Genomic DNA, 12,285 nt, shown 5'->3' on the forward strand with positions numbered 1-12,285 from the left:
CTCATGGCAAAGCTGGACATTGAGTTAGCCTTTCACCTCTTTCCCCTACATCCAGCTTCCTTCAGGTTTATGGGTTTCTGACCAGACGGGGGCATGTTTAGTGACTAATGCCTGCCAATGGGGTGCTCGGTCTCCTGCTCCTACTTTGAGAGATTCAGCACCTTCCTACATGGGTGCATACAGGCCGACATGGGTTGCCGTGGTGTGGCCCACTATCTAGATGATTTTCTCTTTGTGGGTTCTGGAGACCGCAGCGCATGCGCTGCACGGCTAGCAGCAGCCATTGGCATTATGGGTTCCCTGGGAGTCCCCATTGCCTCAGACAAGGCGGAAGGCCCTAACCAGGTGCTATCCCACCTTGGCATTGAAATAGATTCTGATGCTGGTTGTTGTTGTCTCCCCGAAGATAAGGTGGCAAGCTGTTAGGACTCATAAGGGAACGCGTGCAGACTACTACTGTCGCTACTGGGGTGGTTTAATTTTGCATGTCACATCATTCCCATGGGGCGGGTTTTTTGCCGCAAGCTAGAGAGGTCCACAGCTGGGGTTAGGGATCCCCATCACACACTTCGGTTGTGCAGGGAGAAGCGGGACGACCTAAGGGTTTGGTCAACATTTCTTGAATAGTTTCATAGTGATGCTATATGGCTCTCCGACCCCACCTCTTGAGTGGAGCTGCAGCTGTTCATGGACGGGCAGGCTCAATGGGTTTCGGGGCCTATTTTCAGGGCAAGTGGTGCTCCGCACCAGGGCAGCCGTTGTGGATCGATCGTGCAACCTGCTACTGCTGGAACTTTTCCCCATCATAGTTTCAGCTGAATGGTGGTTTTCGCATCAGGGGTGGTCTACACCATTAGCAATCAAGGGGCAGCTTACCCGTGGGCACTAGGGCTTTTGGGGCACTTGGTGTTAAGCTGCCTATGGCACAATATTCGGTTCTGGGCTAGACATGTCCCCGGGGTGGATAACAGTGTAACAGATGCCCTTTCCCATTTCTATTTCATGAGGTTTCATGAGTTAGCCCCCGAGGCTTCCCCCTTGGGGCTCAGTTGTCACCCTTTTGTGTGGCGGATAATAGCACCGGCATGACAGAATTGCCTTAATGTCCTTGGCCCCTTCCACACACAGAGCTTGCGAGGCTGCTTGGCAGGACTGGTTGAACTTTCAGGGCTCCACCGATGTCAGCAGTGAGTCGGTTCGAGGACCGGTTACTCGCTTCTGTGTGGGGTCACCGGAAGGGCAGGTCCAAGTCGGCTATGGCGGCGGCTTTGGCCGGTATTGCCTTCCATTCGCACTTGCGTGGTGAGCCCGACCCCACTACGTCTTCGTACTGTCTAGGGCTTCAAGGGGTCAGGCTGGGGTACTACCGGTGGCTCCGGACTCGTGTGGACCTATGGACGAGCGCTTGCTGGGGGAACTAGTAGCCTAGTAGCTTGTTTAGCTAAAGTGGCCAAGAACCCATTTGAGGAGGCCTTATTTAAGGTAGCTTTTACATTTGCCTTCTATGACGCTTTTCACATTAGCGGGCTAATAGCTGCCAGCAAGCGCTCCAGCACTGGACTTCTAGGGGAAGACATAGTCTTCTGAGAGGGACAAGTTATGTGCAGGATTAAGAGGTCTAAAACCGAACAGATTGACAGGGGCAACTGTGTTGCCCTGAAGGCGCAAGCTAACAATGCTGTATGTCCAGTTTCCCTGGCTAAGGAATATGTATCCCGCAGACCGGGGACCACCTTGCAGTTCTTGGCACACGCTGATGTGCTGCCACTGACCCGATTCCAGTTTGCGGCTGTGTTTCGGCGGAGTTAGGTCTGCGGGAACGGGATCCCTTGTCACAGAGGGGCAGCTACTTGCGCAAAAGCGGCTGGACTTCCACTTTCCGCCATTCAGGCGGTTGGCAGATGGTGGTCTTTCACTTATAAGAGTTATATAAGTTTAGATAAGTTAGATAAGTTGTAACTTCGGCGCCTGTTGTGCTGGCCCAAAAATGATTGTTTACAATCGGTTCTGGAACGGGTAGCGCTCCGGAATCGACGGTGTGAAGGGAATTTTTTACTTTTTCCTTCTATTGTAGACTAATTTAATTGGCTGTCCCCTCAAGTTCACAGGAGGTTTTTTAAGTTTTTCACCTTCACTTGGGTCGTAGTACATGCATTTCCGTTGTGTTTACAGTATAATTATGTTAGCCACTAGGTTTCTTCTTTTTTCAGCCCCATCCCCCTCCAAATTGACTCTGGGTAGGGTTTTTGTTTTATAGGGCACTCTTTCATCTTTTGGGCTGCTAGGCACCCACTAGCCTCCAGGGCTCCTGTTCTGGCAAGGGCACGTGAAGTACAGTGGTTCGGTGTCCGGGGCCTCCAGTTGGAGGGTCTATGGGATCTTTTATCTGCCAAAGCCCGTAAGTGGGGCCACCCCGAAGTGATAGTCAGTCACTTAGGCGGCAATGACCTGGTCAAGAGGACGGGCATTGCGCTTACCATACAAATTGAGTCAGACTTGCGTCTGGCGTCACTCTGGCTCGGCTTGAGAATTGTTTGGTCTGACATAGTCCCCCGTTTTCACTGGCGGGGTTGTCGGAACGTGGTAGCCATTGAGAGGGCCAGAAGGAAGTGGACCCATGCGGTGTTCAGGCATGTTTGTGGCTCAGGCCGGCACGGCAGTTAGGCACCCTGCAATCGTTAAGGGGTCCCCCAGTTTGTACAGGCTGGACGGGGTCCATCTTTCGGACTCCGGTATGGCTGTGTTTTTGCAGTACATTTTCACTAGTTTAGGTTAGTTTTAGCGTAGGTTTCATATTTGTTTCGGGTGGCCGGGCCTGGTTCCGCGTGGTGACCCTGAGGGGTCTTTGGAACTCAGGCTGTGGCGAGAAGGCACTCTCGACCAGCAGTCAGGTGGGGTGTCAGGTGGTCTCTGTGCGGTATTGCCCCCCCTTTGCCAAGAAGGCGGGCGAGTCCCCATGCTCCGGCTGGGGGCGTTGGACACTTCATGGAAGGTCCGCGCCATGCAATAGAAGGGGGCGGTATGTCCGTGTGTACCCCACAAGAAGGGGTGTTGATTGGGGCGCTCCAGTCGCTACCATGGCAACACCCGGGACTGGTGCTGGTCTCAAGTGCTTTCTTTGCCATCCCATATACAAATAGGGGTCATACCACTTCAATAAATAACCATGACCTTTTTAAACTTACGCAGTTGGTGTCCGTGTCGTTATTTTAGATACGGTGTTTGTGTCAGTTATTTCTAGGCATAAGAGTTAAGTAATGGTAAAGGCCAACAACATAATTCATTAGGCGCCTTATTGATTTTTGGTGCAATGTTGCCATGGTTTCCTTTTTCCCGTCAACCTAGGACTAGGATTAAATTAAAATGTTCCTTACCATAATGTCCTGATGCTGAAATCTGCGAGTCTCTAATTCTTCCAGATGATAAACCAAGAGGTTGGTGACATCCTACGGAATAATATATAACAAGAAATATAAGACACTCCTCTTTACCTTTTCTCTTCTCAGATATAGAAGACATACAGCAAATATGTTTCACTTAACTTGTGAGTACTGCATGTATAATGTATTGAGTGCTATTTATGTATCACAGAGCAATAATAAACGTTAAGTGTATCATCCTAATATGCAAGAACAGGGAGATATAACAGGTGCCTGGATAAACCCCTCAAATTGGAAATACTTTTAGAAATATTAATAATAAAAGATCTGCTGTTGAAATTTATTTCTAACACGGCCTAATTCAGACCTGCTTGATGGGCTGCAGGTTTTTTAAACTGAGCAAGCAGATAAAGGCCGCCTGCCCAAGTAAAAATACACCTGAGTGAAAATACATCCATGTGCACAGCTGCGAATGTGTTTCACAGCCATGCACATGAGGGGAAAACCATTTGGAATCACTCATCGTCACATGGTTTTCCACTCTGTTCGCAGCGCCAAGTAAATTTAGACTTGCACAATGCTGCAAAGGCCGTGGACAAAAGGAGGCCGCTAATGTTCCTCCCAACATCTGAGGAACGCCTGCATTAATCCTTCTGCAATTATTCTGTGGGTTACTACCTATACTCAGTTGAGCTGTGAATAAAGTTGCAAAACGACATTGGCCGTTAATACAGACCGACGCTGATTTAGGTCTTAATAACACCAGATTGTTACTTAGCTTCAAACGCTCTAGGCGTCTTAGGTACATTCTTGTCAAATCCGATGCTGCTCCAGCTAATGTTTGCCCTTTTTCCAAAATTCTTGGTTGTGTTTGGTGCACTTGTGTGACGTGATAGTACATGATTCCAAGTGCAACATTCAATCATCCACGTACAGGACAAATGATGCATATTAAATATGCATATTAAATACAAATAAATCTTAATTTACAGTTTATCAGATTTTTATCCCTGTGGGCTATCATATATAGGGAAGACTGAGCGTCCATTCAAGGATAGAATGGCCTCTCATCGCTCTTCCATTAAAAATGCATTGATGACCAGTACCAGTGAGCAGCCGGTAAACCAGTACTTTGCCATTGCCAAACATAATTTGTCTTCTCAGAACAGGATGATAGATCACGTCCCACTATCGAGGGGTGGGAATCTTGTCCTGTACCTGTTACACTGTGAGGCCCGTTGGATAGCCCCTTTAGGCACATTTGTCACGACATGGATTAAATGAGCATAAGAGATGGCGGTACTTCTTTCTTAATCTATAATATGTATAAAACAGATAATAAAATGTTTTTTTTGTCCTTCACTTCTATTGATTTATTGATCGCCTCCTTTATAGTTTGCTGCTTTCTTTCTTTTATTGTTTAAAAGTGTATCATTGTATTTCTTGTGTTTCTATTATGGTGTATTGTATTGTTATTGTTTTTTATGTTGCTACTGTGCTTTTTCCGCTGTTAAATGACTTTATGTCTAGGCGCCGAAAGCGTGATTGGATGATTCCCGTTGCCAGTGTTGGAGTCACTGGGTGTTATTTAAAGTATGACAAAAGTTGAATAAACTGAAACGTTGATCACAGCTGTGATGTCCTACGCCAGATTTCTTATCCATATAAATCCCGTGAGTGCCTCTGACATCTCTGTATATATAGCAAAAAGGCATAGTCTGCTGTGAGCTTTAGACCAGATAGCATGCCTGGAATCAAACATTAATGTAATAGCTATGTGTATTGTAACCATTTTGAGCAACAGTGTTAGGACCTGCAGAAAAGTGGGGTACCGTGAAGGGGGCTGCAGGCTTAAATGCATTGAGCAATTCATGAACTAAATCTCCACTATTTATTAATATCAGTTAACTTAGTGTGTGCAGAGCCCCTACAATTTCTGTTTAAACAATGTGGTCACAAGCCATAGGGCACCCCAAAACTAGGAAAGGTGAGTGCCTATGTTTAGTGTATGTTAGATAGATAGATAGATAGATAGATATTCTTACTGTGTTTTCGGGAATGTATATATAATGTATCTTGTATTTCTCCAGAGTCCCTGACCAACCACTGTCTGCTATTTAGTACCAGGCTGTCTTAGCATAGTCATGTTTAGCATTGCTGTATTTCTTATTGTATTGTATAAATTAATAAGGATTAATATTATGACAGCTTGTTTAGTTTTAAAGTTATAGATAAAACTGGAAGAAACAAGTAATAAGAAATGAATGGTGAGCTGACACCTGCCTAAATCTTAGCAAACTGTTCCAGCTTCATGATGTGGCCAAAGACCGAGCTGTCCTCCAACTGAGTAGGTTCACTTCATCTAAGAAACCTAACCTTTCATTTAGTGCCATCGCCCAAAAACCAGCAGGGGGTATGGGGATATGTATTTTAACTACTAATTTTGCCCAATGTAATTTGTGCAAATACATTTTTAGATTCAGATTTGGACACACCCCGCTCAAATCTAAGAGGTTCATTTAATTGGTTGCTATGGGTAACGTCACCTCTTTTAATTTTTAGAAACTAGTAAATGTACTCCTAAGTCTAACTTTACATTTTCTCCACCTGCTGTGCAACATAGTTTTGCCAAGGCGCAAAGTTACTTTTTCTTTTTTTTGAATCTCTCGCTCTAAGTGCTGTTTAGTACTTATCTGAATAAAGGCTGGACTCACGTGCATCATAAACAAGATAAAGTGCTCTCATCCCATAGTTATAGTATCCTCCTTCGGACTCTATATGCCATATACCAGTTAAGTGAGCAACCATCTCCAGGGTTACACCAACACCTGCAATAAAATACACACCATGACATTCATTAAAATGTTTTTAAACATTTTTCAAAAATTTTAACGGACATCCTTGCAGATGTGATTTGCAAAGTTTTAAATAAAATAGATTACTTTACAAATTACAAATAGCCAACAAAATGTTTGTACTAACTAACACAACTTATTTTGCCATTAACAAGATTTAGTTTCAGAGCTGGCAATTATTATAATTAATACCTGTAGAGTGTCAATGAACACCCAATAATCATTTCATGAGGTTTTCAATCTACAATATACTGTAGCTGCTTCACCCATGAATTTTTTTCACTTATTTGTACTCAAATGCCACAAGGTCTGTCATGTTTTCTAATGGACAGAACACTAACCCCTCTCTTACACCAAAATCCCATAACTGACCCTGTATTTGGAACACGGTTCCAATGCGGGTCAGATCCAGGTTTCACTGCATTTACACTGCAGTGCTGACCCGGGAAATTCCAGAGTCGGCTTTGTGCACTGCACTTTTCAATACTGGCATTTGAAGATGACATCATCTACAAGTCCCGGGAAATCCGCTGGCCAGGACTCCCGCTGTGCCTACTCGGGATAGCTACTGTGAGATGAATAGATGCCGTATACACATGCATCCATTCACCTCTTCCCCGGCTCCCCTGCTGTCTGTACAGCAGACAGCAGCGGAGGCTGCTTGTGCCCTTTCCCAACCTCCATACTGACCACAAGACACTGCAGTCAGGAGGTATAGGCTCTCCCCCATTGATGTAAATGGGTCCCAGGTCAGTAGACCTTTGTCACCCATTTACACTGTCCTTGAACACAGGTCTGGTGAAGTTCTCCCTCATAGATCCTCTCGTCCCAATTGATGTATATTTGGGGAAAGAAAATTTGATTTGTCTCACACAAATCAAATTTTCTTTCCCCAAATATACATCAATTGGGACGAGAGGATCTATGAAGGAGAACTTCGCCAGGGAACACCAGAATCTTAAAGAATCCCAGAGCTAAGTATTCCCCACATCATCTTTCTCAGTTCACATCTGGCTGACCAGGGCAAAGCGCCATTACACCATACTTACCTGCTTTTTGCATCCATTTACACTGAGGCCCAACCCAGGTTGACCCAGCAATAACCCGGGAATTGTAATTGGTGTAATAGGTGTATAATAGGCAGCCCACCTAGAGATTTGTGATGTGACGTGCTGGGTTCTGGTGGACTAAGAACATTGGGTAAAACAAAATTATTTAATCATGACCGCAACTATAGAGGGTGCAAGGTGTGTCATTGTTAAAGGGCCTATGTCACAAAGCGTGGTTTGTCAGCGCTGCTGTGCTGGACACCAGTGTTAATTTTGGCAAGGATATTCAATTAAGATTTAGTCTAAGGGCGGTACTCAAACCGGGATTCCGGACAATTTTAGCTCCGCCCGACAGAAACTCGACAGCCACAATTTAATTTTCCTGCTGTCGAGTGTCATATAGTGGGCATAGAGAAAGAAATGGACAGACACCTGAGTGTCTGTGTGGGGCGCCTGTGTGGGCGATTAGGCCTGCAGCAATCAAATAAAGGGATTGTCAGTCCCTACAAATAACACAAGAACAAGAGGGGGGTAGATTGCGCAGAATTGATGACAGAACAAAAAATTGAATAAAAATAATAACAATATTAGTTTAATAAAACATACATTTATAAATATGGTGCAATTGCATAGGGAAAGGGTTAAAAATGTAAAAATAGGGATAATGGAAAAGCTGCGTCCATTGCTGGAATAAATCACCTTACTCTCAGACTGTTGAAGAGGGAGATTTGAGGATGTTTTGTAAGTCCTCCTTGACACTGGGACATATGCTCCTTTGTACAGAGTGTCCTCCAAGTGGGAACAATGATGGTATAAGTCCTCTAGATGGATTCTCTGTATTTCTGGGGTCTGTCAAAAACCAAGGGTGAGTACCTTAGAAAGGTGGCGTCCCTTCCAAACGTGGGTACTCCAATTGGAGATAGGTAGATAGATGTCCCGGTCTTATTCTCCTCTAGTGCAGAAGTATAGATTTTTCCTTTTTCCTTCTTGTTTTAGGCAAGGTGGTGGAAATAAGCAGCAAGATGGAAAGGGTAGGTGGGTGGCTGGGTAGCCTGGCCAACGCGTTTCACTGCTTAGGAGCAGCTTTTTCAAGGTGAAAAAAGCTGCTCCTAAGCAGTGAAACGCGTTGGCCAGGCTACCCAGCCACCCACCTACCCTTTCCATCTTGCTGCTTATTTCCACACCACCTTGCCTAAAACAAGAAGGAAAAAGGAAAAATCTATACTTCTGCACTAGAGGAGAATAAGACCGGGACATCTATCTACCTATCTCCAATTGGAGTACCCACGTTTGGAAGGGACGCCACCTTTCTAAGGTACTCACCCTTGGTTTTTGACAGACCCCAGAAATACAGAGAATCCATCTAGAGGACTTATACCATCATTGTTCCCACTTGGAGGACACTCTGTACAAAGGAGCATATGTCCCAGTGTCAAGGAGGACTTACAAAACATCCTCAAATCTCCCTCTTCAACAGTCTGAGAGTAAGGTGATTTATTCCAGCAATGGACGCAGCTTTTCCATTATCCCTATTTTTACATTTTTAACCCTTTCCCTATGCAATTGCACCATATTTATAAATGTATGTTTTATTAAACTAATATTGTTATTATTTTTATTCAATTTTTTGTTCTGTCATCAATTCTGCGCAATCTACCCCCCTCTTGTTCTTGCATATAGTGGGCATGTCTGCAAAAACGGCCATGGATTGTCAAAAACTCACAGTGAATTCGACAATCCGCTGTACTTTCCATCAAAGCAGATCTAATTCTGGTTTGTTGAAGTCCGCCTTCAATGCTGTTGGAAACAGCAGCATTGAATAGGCGGCAGATGCTTTTTCCCCTGTCAAGAATAGCGTCCGGCATTGAATAACCCCCCTTAGTCACTTTCTTAAAATTTAAAAAAAGTTACAGTTGATGCGATATTGGTAAAAAATTATATAGAATCGACCTATACAGTACTATAAAATAGGATATATAATTCTTGGAATTAAATGAAATTTTGGAATATGTGAAAGGGTGGATATATGTGTTTTAAAAGACAAAATAAAAATAAAGAGATAGGTGTTCGAAGTGTATATAGACTGCATTAGGTATATAGATTGGACAAATCAATTATTTAAATTTTTTTGGTTGTTTTGTTTCTTCTTTTTCGCAGTTTGTTTTATTTTTATAAATGTGTGTAGAGCTGGCTTTGGTTTTTCTGAGAATAGCAGAAAGGAAGAGCTTGAAGGAGGAGAGGGAGGGAATGAGGGGAGGGGAAAACGAAGGGAAATATTTAAATGTTTGACTACATAAGTATAATTATAACAATCCTATCGATTTGGGTTAAAAAATAAGGCATAAACTCCCCAATCAGGTATCCCCCAGGTCCACACTTTACAATTCACCATAACCTTAACTTAAACCTTAACAACTAAACTTATCTAATAAAAAAGACACAGACACAAGTGCTGGCGTTTCAAAATGAATGTCAAATTTATTTTGACAATTAACTAAACTATAAAATGGTGGCGGCACCAAAGAACGGTCACTATAGGAAAGTGGGGTTAAAGATGTCTACCATACACACCATCGCTGGTGATCACTCTCCCCGGTCATCCACTCGTGCTAGTGGTGACCATCCCCCGGGCAGAAGCATGGTCCATGACCATAGATGTCAGGGGAGAGCGACACCCCACTATCTACACACACACATCAAGATCTTACAAGGATGACCGTTCTTTACCGCCGCCGAAGAAGAAGACTAGGGAAGGGTGGGTGGGGCTTTTCCACACAGAGGAAGCTTCACATGTAGCATGTGACTTTTCTTACCCTGTCTGACCCTCCCCACTGCTCTGATAGGCCTTGTGCCCATCCTGATTAACATATCACCTGACCTTCCAAGTGTAACCTGGGGAACCCATCAGTGGTTTATGCTCCCTCACTGCTTACTCAGCATTCATGATTCTTATACCACCTATGGAAACGACTGTGCTAATCTAATTGGAATTTTATATCTGGGTGTACCTAAACAATTTTATACAATGTTTATAATACCCCCCTACTATACTCTCAATCTCCAAATTGCAGAAGTGATTACTATAGTAACCTATATATAATGATTTTCCCTGTTTTGTGTCTGTAAATGAGTAGGGTACTCCTTGATAACATTTGTTTTTCCTTACAGGTGGTATGTTTCAGTATATTCATCTGGGTTCTGCCTTGTTATGCAATGTTAGCACCTCTTATTATGTTTAAAATAGGGTGTGCAGATCAGAACTCCCCCTTTTCTCCCTCTATATTTATGTATATATTATACACTTAAAGTAAGGCTCCTTCATTCTGGTACTGGTACCCCTCTCATCTACCCTCAGGTGTTTTAATTAGCACAGGTTCCCACATTGCAATATGGGCTATATTTGAGGGTCAGCCCAAATTAAATGTATATAATTTATTAGTATTAGAGATGTTATGGAACTATCTATTCCATGTTAATTGTAAGGGTTTATTATCAATTTTATTTTCACCTAGAGTATGCATCAGTACTTTTCTTTTTCCTGTATGGTCCTAGAAGCCTTAGCATGGTACCACATTTTATTATGTTGAAAAATAGGGTGTGCAGTCCAGTCCCCCCCCCCCCCCCCCTTTTGTTTCATGTTCTTATGCAAGTGGTCAGAGACTAAAGCTGGCCGTACATTACAATGATTTGAGGCCCAAACGTACAATTTTGACAGGTCATGCAATGCATTGTGTGAGTTTTGAGTGCAAATTATGAGGTTCCTGGTATGATGCACAGACCCGCAGGTCATGAGGTCACTCCTTAGATCTTATGTGCTGCATGTAAAATCTGAAGATGCTGCTAACGACAGTATGCTGGGAGTTACAGATCTTATAATAGATCTTATGTGAAAATACATCTATCTATGGGAAGCTGCCTGAGAAAATTTGACAGTTTGGATTTGACGCTGGTCATCCTGATGTATGAACAGCTTAAGTCTATTCCTACCAGGGCCGGACTGGGACCATAAATCAGCATAGTAGGCGGGACCTTTGCGCAGCGAATAAGGGGGTGTGGCCGCATGGAAAGGAGGCATAGCATCACAAAAAGGAGGCATTACACATTATAGAACACACCATTATGCCCATTACACATTATGCCACACAACGTAATGCACATTTCAACTTTACGCCGCTCACCGCAATGCCCATTCCAGCGCTCATCGTAATGCCCATTCCACATTATGCCGCACATCATAATGCCCATTACACAAAATGCTGCAAGCCATAAAGCCCATTCCACAAAATGTTTCACACTGTGATGCCCATTACACAAAATGCTGCACATCATGTTGACCATTACTCAATATGCTGCACACAGTTTACTTATTACCATTACACAATATGCTGCACACAGTTATGCCCATAGACAAAAAGAGCAGGACACTTACTAGTCTTTGCTTTCACTGTGGCACTGACACTGCAGGATGGATCCGACTACAGTCACTGGCCCTCTGCTTAAATAGCACCCCGCCACCATGGCGCCCTGCTGAAGATTCTCCCATCTGGGGGAAATGATGCATTGATGATTCAGCTCCCCCCTCATCAGGACTGTTACCTGATGTAGCAGCGCCGGCCAATCAGGTGCGACTAATGAAGGGCAGAGCGGGGAGGCGCAGAGTGGCGGGCAGGCAGGATGGGAGGCAGCGGGCTCAGAAGCTTCCGCCGCTGCTTCACGATGTCGGGGTCAATATGCAAATGATGCGGCACAGCGAGGCACTTTATAGTGACGGACAGACCAAAGCAGGGAGGCAGCGGGCTCAGGGTGAAGTTTTTGAGCAAAATCGGCCCACACAGCCATCGGCCCTTCTGGCATTTGGCAGAACTGCCAGATGGCCAGTCTGGCCCTAATTCCTACCTATGTGATGTTTTGAGATTTGTGGTTGTACATGTTATTTTCTGATTCTTGCTGCTACTTCCCTCACCATGTGCTAAATGTAATAGCATGTGAGCTGCAAGAAGA

The 12,285-nt window shown here is 44.1% G+C and overlaps 1 protein-coding gene across 1 annotated transcript in view; it reads right to left on the minus strand.

Annotated features, from left to right (window-relative positions):
* Positions 1-12,285, minus strand: part of LOC146035519 (coagulation factor VIII-like) — a 215,182-nt gene that overhangs the window by 29,127 nt on the left and 173,770 nt on the right. Inside the window, exons 19-20 of the mRNA XM_083159025.1 lie at positions 6,095-6,208; positions 3,375-3,446 (exon numbers count right to left, since the gene is read on the minus strand). Of these exons, the coding sequence (XP_083015151.1) occupies positions 3,375-3,446; positions 6,095-6,208 (186 nt within the window). The remainder of the gene's footprint in view (positions 1-3,374; positions 3,447-6,094; positions 6,209-12,285) is intronic.

Source organism: Crinia signifera, chromosome 9 (assembly GCF_055691185.1).
Source record: "Crinia signifera chromosome 9, ASM5569118v1, whole genome shotgun sequence".
NCBI lineage: Eukaryota > Metazoa > Chordata > Amphibia > Anura > Myobatrachidae > Crinia > Crinia signifera.